This window comes from Phoca vitulina, unplaced genomic scaffold (assembly GCF_004348235.1).
Source record: "Phoca vitulina isolate PV1807 unplaced genomic scaffold, GSC_HSeal_1.0 scaffold26, whole genome shotgun sequence".
Classification (NCBI taxonomy): Eukaryota; Metazoa; Chordata; class Mammalia; order Carnivora; family Phocidae; genus Phoca; species Phoca vitulina.
The window spans coordinates 20,298,525-20,309,568 of NW_022589729.1; the positions used below are offsets into that span (position 1 = coordinate 20,298,525).

An 11,044-nucleotide genomic window follows, 5' to 3' on the forward strand; every position below is an offset into this window, starting at 1 on the left:
AGTTGCCAATTTTCTCAACTATGGCATTTAATAATTCTTCACTGGAACAACTGATCCCCTTCCAAAAACAGCCCTGTTCTGACATTCTTCTCATTTACAATGCTTTAGTTTTAATGAACAGAAAACCAACCATGAAATTTTCTCTCTCACATAACAAGTTTGGTAGTAGGCAAGTTCCAGAGGTGATTAATTCAGTGGCTCAAAAATCATCAAAGACCAAATTTTTTCCATTTTTCTACTCTGACATCCTTAGGATGCTGGCAGTTATAACTTCGTAGCAGTCTCACAACAAGCCTGTGAGTTTCATTCCAACTGCTGCTTGATAGTTGGCTGGCATGAAGAAAACAATTTTCTGATATATACTACGGAAGGCAATTTAGAAGTACCTACAGAATTATTTTTTTTCCTATAGAATTATTTTTAATGTGCGTATCTTTTGATCTTGCAATTCGACTTCTAAGAATTCAACTCACAGACATATGTAAGTGGACAAAAACAGGTATGAAGATGTTCAGTACAAAATTCTTTTTAACAGCAAAAAACTGGAAACAGCCTAAAATATCCACTAATACAACAGGTGATTACTTAAATTGAGAGGCCCATACAATGGAATACATCACAGCTGTTTAACACAGAAGTATGTCCAAGTTTTTTGATAAGAGTCAAGCTTCAGGGAGTATGCTTACGTAAGTAAAACTTACCCATGACACCAAAGCACAGGCAACAAAAGTAAAAATAGATAAGCTAGGTTACATCAAAATTAAAAACGGATGTCCATCAAGACATAATCAACAGAGCGAAAAAATCTATAGAATGGGAGAAGATATTTACGAATTGTTTATCTGATAAGGGGTTAATATCCAGACTGTGTAAAGAACTCCTTCAGCTCAACAGCAAAAAAGTAACCTGTTCCAAAATGGGCAAAGGACTTACAACAGACATTTCTTCAAAGAGATAAATGATCAATAAACATATCAAGAGACACTTACCACCACTAACCATTATGGAAATGCAAATCAAAACCACAATGGGACATCACCTCAAAACCATTGGGATAGTTGCTATCAAAAGTAGAAAATAGGGGCGCCTGGGTGGCTCAGTTGTTGAGCGTCTGCCTTTGGCTCCGGTCGTGATCCCAGGGCCTTGGGATCGAGCCCTGTGTCGGGCTCCCTGCTTGGCGGGAAGCCTGCTTCTCCCTCTCCCACTCCCCCTGCTTGTGTTCCTGCTCTTGCTATCCTCTGTCAAATATAATAAATAATCTCAAAAAAAAAAAAGTAGAATATAAGTTTTACCAAGGATGTAGAGAAACTGGAACCCTTGTGCACTATTGATGAGAATGTAAAATGGTGTAGCTACTGTGGAAAACCCTACGATGGTTCCTCAAAAAGACTTCGGGTATATGCTCTCAAAAAAATTGAAAGTAGGGTCTCGAAGAGATATTTGTATACCTTTGTTCATAGAAACGGTAAGACGGTTCCTCAAAAAAACCTTTTTGGGGTCAGGCACCTGGGTGGCTCCAGTTAAGCGTCCGACTTGATTTCTGCTCAGGCCATGATCTCAGGGTTGTGAGATCGAGTGCCATGTCAGGCTCTGCATTGGGCCTGGAGCCTGCTTAAGATTCTCTCTCTTCCTCTCTCTACCCATCCCCCACATCTTTAAAACAAAACAAAAATATGTGGGTATACACTCAATTGAAAACAGGGTCTTAAAGTGCATTACTCATGACAGCCAAAAGGTGAAGGTAACCCAAATATCTACTGACAGTTCAATGCATAAACAAAATGTGTTTTATAAACATACAATAAAATATTATTCAGCCTTAAAAAGAGAGGAAGGAAATTATGACAGTATACAACATGGATGAACCATGAGAACATCATGCTAAGTGAAAAAAGTCCATCACAAAAAGACAAATATTTTATGGTTCCATTTATATGAGGTATCTAGATCAAACTCATAGAAACAAAATAGAATGTTTGCCAGGGGCTGGGAAGGGTTGGGAAGTTGTTGAATGGGTACTTTCAATTTTGCAAGATAAAAAAGTGCTACAGACTGTTTGCAAAACAATGTGAACGTACTTAACATTACTGAGCTGTACAATTTTACCAAAAACTGAAATTAAAAAAATTTTGAATAAAAATATCATATTGAGAAACAAACCAAATTATATATACCTGTAAAGAGCTTAGAAGATTAACGGCCTAACTCCTAATAGATAGTTATATATAGAGAATACTGATAGCGAAAAGAACGACTTCTGTTTTTTTACTTTATATCTTTCTGTACTATTGGCATTTTAATTATAAACATGCACTAAGTGAGGCGCCTGGGTGGCTCAGTCAGTTAAGCATCTGACTCAAGATTTTGGCTCAGGTCATGATCTCATGGGTCAGGCTCCAAGCTCAGTGGGAGTCTGCTTGAGATTCTCTCTCTCCCTCCCCTCTCTCCCCACTTGTGTTTTCTCTCTCTCAAATAAATCTTAAAAAAAAAAAGCATACACTAAGCTAGGATTTTTAAATTCAATTTTTAAAAAGTTTAGTGGATAGGGGACAGAGCCTGGGTGGCTTAGTCGTTAAGCGTCTGCCTTCGGCTCAGGTCATGATGCCAGGGTCCTGGGATCGAGCCCCGTATCGGGCTCCCTGCTCCACGGAAGCCTGCTTCTCCCTTTCCCACTCCCTCTGCTTGTGTTCCCTCTTTCGTTATCTCTGTCAAATAAATAAATAAAATCTTAAAAAAAAAAAAGTTTAGTGGATAAAATTTAAACTCTAGGTACAACAGACTTAAGTTTTTTTTTTTTAGATTTTTTATTTATTTGAGAGAGAGAGACACAGTGAGAGAGGGCACACAAGCAGGGGGAGTGGGAGAGGGAGAAGCAGGCTTCCCGCAGAGCAGGGAGCCCGATGCGGGGCTCGATCCCAGGACCCTGGCATCATGACCTGAGCCGAAGGCAGACGCTTAACGACTGAGCCACCCAGGCGCCCCTAGACTTAAGTTCTAATGCCACTTTAAGAAAAGTTACCAACCATATCTCCTCACAAAAACACACCATAAGTAGGTTATTACTATTAGTTCTAAAAGGAGTAATTAAGGAAAAGCTCCTGGTGTCATCCAGTTAAGAGGAGATGCTGCCTATTAGGCTTTAGCCCAGGAACTGCCCATGACACTTATTAGCCAATAATGCCTAAATCCAAATTAGATGAAGATCCACTCTCTAATCCTGAAACTAACAAATGTGATACAATGACAACAGCTGGTGCCTGCAAATACAAAATCCTAGGGTTTTCGAACTATTCGTACCTTTCTTCCCTACCTACTACTACTAAAACACCAGGCCTGCACCAGCACTTAACTTTTTCAGAGCCTTATTCTCTTCCCACCCCCACTTCAAGAATGTTACAAGAGAGTTAGTGGGTGGTTAGCAAGACCCCCTCAGAAACCAACAGCCATTCCAGAAAAATAATTGCTCACATACCAAGGGCTGCCAACAAGAGCAGCTTCCCAGCAGCATTTTTTAATAACCTTAATGAAGCAGAGAGCAACGCCTCCTATAATACAAATTCTGGTTGGAAAAAAGATCTACAGATTGTGGAAAAGTACAACTTAAAAAGCAAACACCACAGGCTCCAGTAAGGGAGGAAAGCAAGCAGAAATTTCTAAATACAGAGCTCAATTGTAAGAGTTCACTGTACCTTATTTCTATCATCGTTTGCTCTGTCAAAAATAGAACCTTCCATGTCTTGATCCATTGAGAATAAGCCACAGCAGGCACAGCTTTGCTTACACAGGGCAGCCAGGTCAAAAAGGCCACACAGGGAAATGGAAAAGCAGCCAGCAGGTTTTCTTAGGGATTATACTGCTCCAGCTTTTATCCTTCTTCCCAGCTATTTTGGTGCCAAGAAAGCTGCAGGGAGGTCTTTGCTCTGAAAAAGCTTTTACTAGAAAGGCTAAAGCAGTCCAGGGCTGCAACTCCCTCTGCTGCTCAAGGTTTTCTTTGCATGCTGTAGCAGGTTCAAATGCATTTCAAACTCAACTACGTTAAAAGAGCTAAAGTAGCCCTTTATTTCCAAAATGTGACCAGAAAGGCACAGGTTCAAATAGGAGAGGAACAGCTAGAATGCCAACTTCTGAGCTGGATGAATTTTTACACTTACCTACAAGTCCCCTCTATCTCATGAAGGGTTTCTTTTACTTAGTTTAAATGAAAGTTCTCCACCTCCCTCACAGGCACTTGGAAAAGCAGGAACTAGACTTCTTGTTCCCTCTTCACCCACCCTTAATAATGCCCACTACCAAAATTTAAGGCAGGCCTTATTCATCTTTCAAGTTCTAATTTAAATAGCACTTAAGCACATGGAACTGAAGCAATTTGTTTGCCAGTCTGTTTCACTGCATTTATTAGACTTGGAACCTGTGTAACAGCAGATGCTCAATGATCACTTATCAGAATTCTAACTAGAACTGCCCTGAGATCTTTTTTTAAAGTTTAGGTAAGTAATCCCTACACCCAATATGGGGCTCAAACTCATGACCCCAAGATCAAGAGTCGCACATTCTACTGACTGAGCTAGCCAGGCGCCCCAAACTAGAACCACCCTAAGGAACTGGGCAAGATCTGTTCACATAATTCAATTAGGACGTAAGCAATTACTGGGGGAGGCACCAACATCTTTAGATTAAGAGTAAGAGGCAGGTGTTGCAGGTATTGCTCCAACTAACATACTATTATTCTGCTAACAATTTAGCAGCACTGCTTGTGGTCTTTTTCAGATTACCAATCTCACCAAGTCTCCATTCTGGTAACTGTTAACAGAACTCATTTTACATGTACTTTTAGGGCACTTTATTCTTTGCTTATACCCAAACACTTCTCACAGTGTGATCTTAGTGGTACAAGAAATCACAGAGACCTCAGAGAGTTACTGTGAGAGTGCTAAGCAGAAACAGAAGCTGATATAGCACGTCCAGCCTACTGTGGTCAGGTCTTGTGTCCCAGCAGCCAGAATGAGAACTGCTGCTGAAGGCACGTATTAGTGCAGTAACCTCCTCTTCTCTACCACCCAGTATCAGGAGCTCACCTGTCAGGTAGAATTCCTACTCTTTGCCAAGAAAAATCTATACATCAGGTTCTGGAAAAAAACAAATGCCCAGGGCAACTGCCACCCTCCAGAAAACTTAGCTGCCACTGAGTGAACGGTCTCTACCACTGGACAGAAAGAAACAATGTAAATTTTTAAATAAAAGCAATCCCACAGCATTTATTGTCCTCCGGTAATAACATAAAGGTAATCAAAATAATACGAACAAATGTTTTAGAACTACACTCACAACAAAGGACATCTAAAAAAACAAACTACATCGCCGCCTCAAGAATTTCTCACTTCACAGATCATTTCTAGTTGGAGACACTCTGGAGCAGGGTAATATTATCTCCTTTTAGCATGATCCGACCTGCAACACAAAATTAAAAAAAGAAAAAAAAAAGCTATTAATAGCCATTCAGACAAGTGTGTAACCACCATTTAGCCTCAGAATTTTGGATCATATTTAAGCAATTTTGAAAATGCTTTCTCTCTTGAGCAGGTATGTGAAAATTTTCAAATATCCATATATTGAAAGGCTGTGCATATTAGTGCCTATGAACTTTTCCAGCAATAACCTAATGAAGGTAGAGAAATGTTATTTTATGAAAAAGAGTTTCTATAGACTAAGTCAAATGAATAGATCTACCCCAACATATCCCACACTGCTCTGAGTTTGTAGAAGTTGGGGAACAGATTATGTATCAAGTTTAAAAAAATGCAGCATACTGCAGCACCATTCTTAGAATTCTCAGTATATTAAAGACTCCATCCTGCAATTAATAAACCTGTTTGAGCTTTACCCAACATTTCGTAATCTTACTTGAGCAGAGAATACTTTTTTCCTGAGAATGTCCATAAATATTTTTTAATATTTATATTAAATATAAAGTTAGTTTGAGAAATGCTCATCAACCCCAATAGATTAAATGGTTTCACTTCCCGAGACTTCTGCAACAGATAATATTAATCTATTCTATAGGATAAATACTACCATGGGAATTCAACACTGCAAATAATATATATGTAATAGGATGTCAATAAGGCTAGTTTGCCCTTCTTGGCAAGACAAGTTTAAATGTGAAAATCCAAGCTTTCACAAAAATAGCCTAAGCAGAAAGCAGCATAGCAAAACACCATACCACTTCTCAGATTCTACTTTCCACATATCTACTTTAGGATCAAGAAAATCCTCAGGGTTTGGAAAAAAGAGGCACCTGAAGCCTACCACAGATAAAAGTACTAGTGACCTGTGAACTGGGGCATTAAACAATTAAAAACAAAGTATCTAAATAAACTTCAAATGAAGAGGATTTTAAAAGAAAGGACTCAGTTTGTCTTGTTGAAGTCATGAATCCTAAAGACCCTTTGTTAACTGGGTTAAGAAACTGCATTCATTATTTAAATATTTTTGAGTTTCTACTACATGGCAGGCACTGAATTAGGCAGTAGGCTTATTAGAGAGCAAAAAAAGAAAGGACTTAGGAGCATCTGGCCCAGTGAGAGAGACATTAATAAAATAACCCCACTAATGAGTGTTTTACTATAAATTTGGGAGAACACAGCACACCCTGCCTCCCCAATCCCTACCCCAGTAAAACCAAACCAAACCCTGATATTTGACATTTGAGTCCTAAAGACATAGGAAACAGCATATACAAAGATTTACAGTGGGGTAAATGTGCAGATTCAAAGAACTGAAAGAACACAATGTGGATGAAACTCAGAAAATGAAGCTGAGTGCTACAAAACAAGCAGAGGGACAAAAGGCCAGATCATGAAGAACCTTGCAGAATGCATTAAAGATTTTCTTGTCCTCCTAGCAACAGGAAGTCACTGAAGGATTTCAAGTAGAAGGACGACGAGGTCAGACTGGTGCTTTTAAAAGATAACTGCAGCCTGCAGAGCAAACTGGAGGGAGATGAGGTAGTTACAAAGAAATCAACCAGTAAACTGAATGGAGGTTGGTGCCATTCAGTAAGGCAGGAAACACTAAAATAGCTCCAAAAGAGTGTAAGGGGTGGGAAGTAAGTTTGATTTCTGACATGCTAACTTTAAGGAGTCTTTGAGACATTCAGGCAGAAATGTTGAATAGGCTCAGAGAGGTCTAGGGCTACAGAGGTAAATCTGAGGTCAATATATAGATGGTAATTGAAGGTAGAGTCTTGAGTGCCTTAGTAAATAACACCGAATGACAAGAGGACCTACAACTAAGCCTTGAGCAACTCAAAACATTTAATGGCTGGGTCTCAAAGAACGAATATACAAAAGTCTGAAAAGGAATAAACAGAAATGAAAAGTGACAATCTGAGTATAGTACCACAGAGCCAAGGGAACAAAGTGTTTTAAGGTGGGAGTGGCCAACAGTGCCAAATGCTGTTCAGAGTTTGATGAGGACTAATATTGACCATTAGATTTAACATCATTTGTCTTTGGTGACCTTGGTGAGAGCTGTCTGAGTGGAAACACAAAAGCAGAAATGGGAGTGGGGTTAGCTGTAAGTGGCAGAGGATAATTTCAAGAGTGAACTACTCCCTCACATAGTAAATTCTCAAGTGCAAACTAAATTTAAACATGAACTGAGTTGCAACTCATTCAATTCTGCAAGTGAATAAAAATTTCCACAATTCTCAAAGGCCATCTATATTCTTACCCAGTTGTTTTCTTGACTTTGTTTTAGAATGAATCTCTTCGGCATCATCTAATACGAGGTTCATGTACTCATCAAAACCCTAGAAAAATAAGCCAACTGTCATTTTCAAGTAAAATCATACCCAACCACTCCAGATGAATACACCAACCTAGATACAGAAATGCCAACTAATTTCAGAAACTCACCTCTCCACTGATTTTTAAGCTAAAACACCACCTCCCTCCCAAAGCCTCTTTTTAAATAACAAGAAAGCCAGAATGTACTACAAATTACCTCTGGAGCCTTTTGGACTTAAGATTTGATTAGCTATGCCTAAGAGCCATGGTCTTTCTTTTATAACTTGTCCAATATAGTTATGTGTGTACATATATGAATTAACTTCCACTGCCACCAGTCTTCCCACGTTCCTTACAAAACATTCTTGCCACTACCCATAACGTTTATTTTTCTACCCGTAAACAGGGAAGGGGAGATTATTGATGCAATCTACAATATCTAAAGGTAATATCAAAGTGTGCTAATGTCCTAACATAATACTTTTCAGCCATATTTTATGTTTCTTTAAAACATTACTTAGGGGCGCTTGGGTGGCTCAGTCAGTTAAGTGTCTGCTTTTGGCTCAGGTCATGATCTCGGTGTCCTGGGATCAAGCCCTATGTCAGGCTCCCTGCTCAGTGGGGAGTCTGCTTCTTCCTCTCCCTCTGCTCCTCTGCCCACTTGGGCATTCACGTTCTCTTGCTCTCAAATAAGTAAACAAAATCTTAAAACATTATTTAGAGATGGGATGCCTGGGAGGCGCAGTTAGTTGGGCATCTGACTCTTGGTTTCAGCTCAGGTCATGATCTCACAGTCCTGGGATCAGGCCCCTAGTCTGGCTCTGCACTCAGCTTGAATTTCTCTACCTCTCCCTCTGCCCCTCCCCACCTCCCTCTCTCTAAAATACCCCCCCACACACACATTATTTAGGGTATTCTGCTATCCTGAAAATCTTATTTAACTAACCCCACCCAGCTCTATTCAGGTATCACCTAATACAGAACTAACACACCATTAATTTTCACCCCACTCTAATTTTATTTCTTTTGTCCCCTCCTTCAAATACTAACACTGTTATTTAAATAATTTTAAAAAATTAATTTTCCCTCTTTTACGAATGACCCAACCGCCATCAAATAGAACAACGAGACAAGGATAGTGGTCCTGAAGAACTTTGCTTGGGTTGGGTCTTTGACTTTTTGTACACTGCTCTGGCTGGGCATTTTTGTGAAATCGTTTTCTGTGAACAAACTGCTATGAGATAAAACATCCTGGGTACTCACAATGATACAGCCCTCTATTCGCATGTTCACTTGCTCATAAAGCCACACCTGAATTCGAGATCTCTGAAATAAAAATTGTTATGTTAAAAAAACAAGTAAACAAAACCCAATCACTCTGGTCAAACAATAAAGAAATATGGCTCCTAAAGAAAACCTTAAAAAGTAAAAGCCAAGAATTTTAACTACTTGAATCATATCCAAGAATTGATAACCAAGACTAATTACTTGCCAAGAAACATTCTCAATAAATGCTATATTGGGACTAAGTTAATAATTTTCCTGTGATCTTGGGACTCAATCATATTTCTTACTGCTTCTCATCTCAATGCATTTAGACTGCAAATTGACACTGTAGCACAAAGCAGTAATTTCCAATGATCAAGGGCTTCTTTCTTATCTGCTATAGCAAAATCCAGCTTCAAAACAGCTTTCTCTAAGGTTCCTGGCTTCCCTCATATTTAACAACCAGGGGAAGGACCCTCAAATCTGGTGATTAAAAATTACAATGGCTTGGGGCAACTGGCTGGCTCAGTTGGTGAGGCGTGTGACTCTTGATCTTGGGGTTGTGGGTTGGAGCCCCATGCTCGGTGTAAAGATTACTTAAAAAAAAAAAAAATACAATAGCTTGAAATTAACTTGTTTCCAACTATGTTATCACATACTAAAATTTGTCAGAGTAACAGAAACTACATTTTCTTTCCAAACTAATTTAAATACTTTGCCCTACCACCTCACAATTTGAGTTGCTAAAAATCCCCCCAAAGGAAAGCAGGCTGTCACAACAGCCTCTGAACCTATCCCTCCCCTCTTCCTTTTTTGGCATCTTTTCTATATTTAAGTCGTCCCCTCCCACCTTACTATGTGGTTTAAAGTAGACAGGATTCTTCTCCCAATGTTTCATCCCAGGGGAAAGAAAGGAGAGAGGTTCCAATGTTCTAGCCATAATTACTACCAACAAAAGTACCCAAATACCAGTCATGTCTGCCAGTAATTATTTTGAAATTAGTGATTTTGGTCTTGCAAAGTAATGATGACACAATTCTTTCAATGCTTGGGGTTGACATTTCATGACATTAGAGCTTTCCCTGAGCCCCTTCCCCTCAAATACCCCTCCAACCTCTAGTTTCACTTACTATTAATTTTTTAAAGTTATCTCGCCACGCAACGTGGGGCTCGAACTCATGACTCCAAGATCAAGAGTCACTTGCTCTACCGACTGAGCGGGCCAAGCTCCCCAATTGTACCTATTTTTAACTCTAGAACACGCTGATCAGACAGGATGACACAAATAGCCAAATAAATTCACGTTTTACTTAAAAAGGAATTACAAAACAACGAAGAACAGGTAACTTACGTACATTTTGCAAGTATCTGAAGATGAGGTTCTGTACCAATGGTTAAGGAAAAAATACACGCACAGAGTAGCCGATGCTCCCAGACACTGGTCGATCCTACCCCCATCTCGCCCTCGTTTTCTGAACACGAGGTGTGGTGCCCATGCAATGAACAGTGTCCAGCTAGGCACTGATTAGGGGTTCCCGAACGGTTCTGAAGGAATCCCCGCCCACTCTTACTCTCCTGGAACTTCTTGGTGCCGACATCTTCCTCCTCCCCGAGACCGACGACTCCCACTTTCACTCAGTTCCTAATTAAAGCTGTCTTCCTTTCGCTCATCCGCGCCACGCCTGCACTTCCCACCGCAGGGGTCGGCCCAAGCCCACCTCCCACCGGGTCTTCAACTACCCGCGCTTTCTCCCGGCCACGGTCGCCCCGGGGGCTCATGGGATGTGGGTCCGCACTCCGCTCCCTCAGGCCTGCTCTCGGTCTGCTCCTTCGCCCCCCGTTTTCTGGTCCGAACCTCCTAGTCCTGACATCCTGCGTAGGATACGATGGGCTGAACCATCACCTTCTGCACTTTTTGGCCCTGGCCACGGTACGCCATGGTGGAAGCCGACAAAGACCGCACGCTACCTCAAAGAGCAACTTCCGGAATA

At 40.4% G+C, this 11,044-nt stretch overlaps 1 protein-coding gene across 1 annotated transcript; it reads right to left on the minus strand.

Annotated features, from left to right (window-relative positions):
• Positions 1-2,965: 2,965 nt before the first annotated feature.
• On the minus strand, positions 2,966-11,044 carry SNRPE (small nuclear ribonucleoprotein polypeptide E). Its single transcript, XM_032422394.1, has 5 exons — positions 10,939-11,044; positions 10,409-10,435; positions 9,051-9,113; positions 7,732-7,810; positions 2,966-5,448 (listed from the first exon to the last, which is right to left on the minus strand). Exons 1-5 carry the CDS (start codon positions 10,990-10,992, stop codon positions 5,393-5,395), a joined length of 279 nt encoding a protein of 92 aa, XP_032278285.1. The 5' UTR covers positions 10,993-11,044; the 3' UTR covers positions 2,966-5,392.

What these genes read in the sequence shown, in the direction of transcription:
- SNRPE (XM_032422394.1), bottom strand. Translation starts at nt 10,992, where the DNA reads ATGGCGTACCGTGGCCAGGGCCAAAAAGTGCAGAAGGTGATGGTTCAG. An exon ending in GAATAGAGGGCTGTATCATT is followed by an intron (nt 7,811 to 9,050) that starts GTGAGTACCCAG and finishes TTATTTTTCTAG; the next exon opens with GGTTTTGATGAGTACATGAA. An exon ending in AAAGTCAAGAAAACAACTGG is followed by an intron (nt 5,449 to 7,731) that starts GTAAGAATATAG and finishes TTTGTGTTGCAG; the next exon opens with GTCGGATCATGCTAAAAGGA.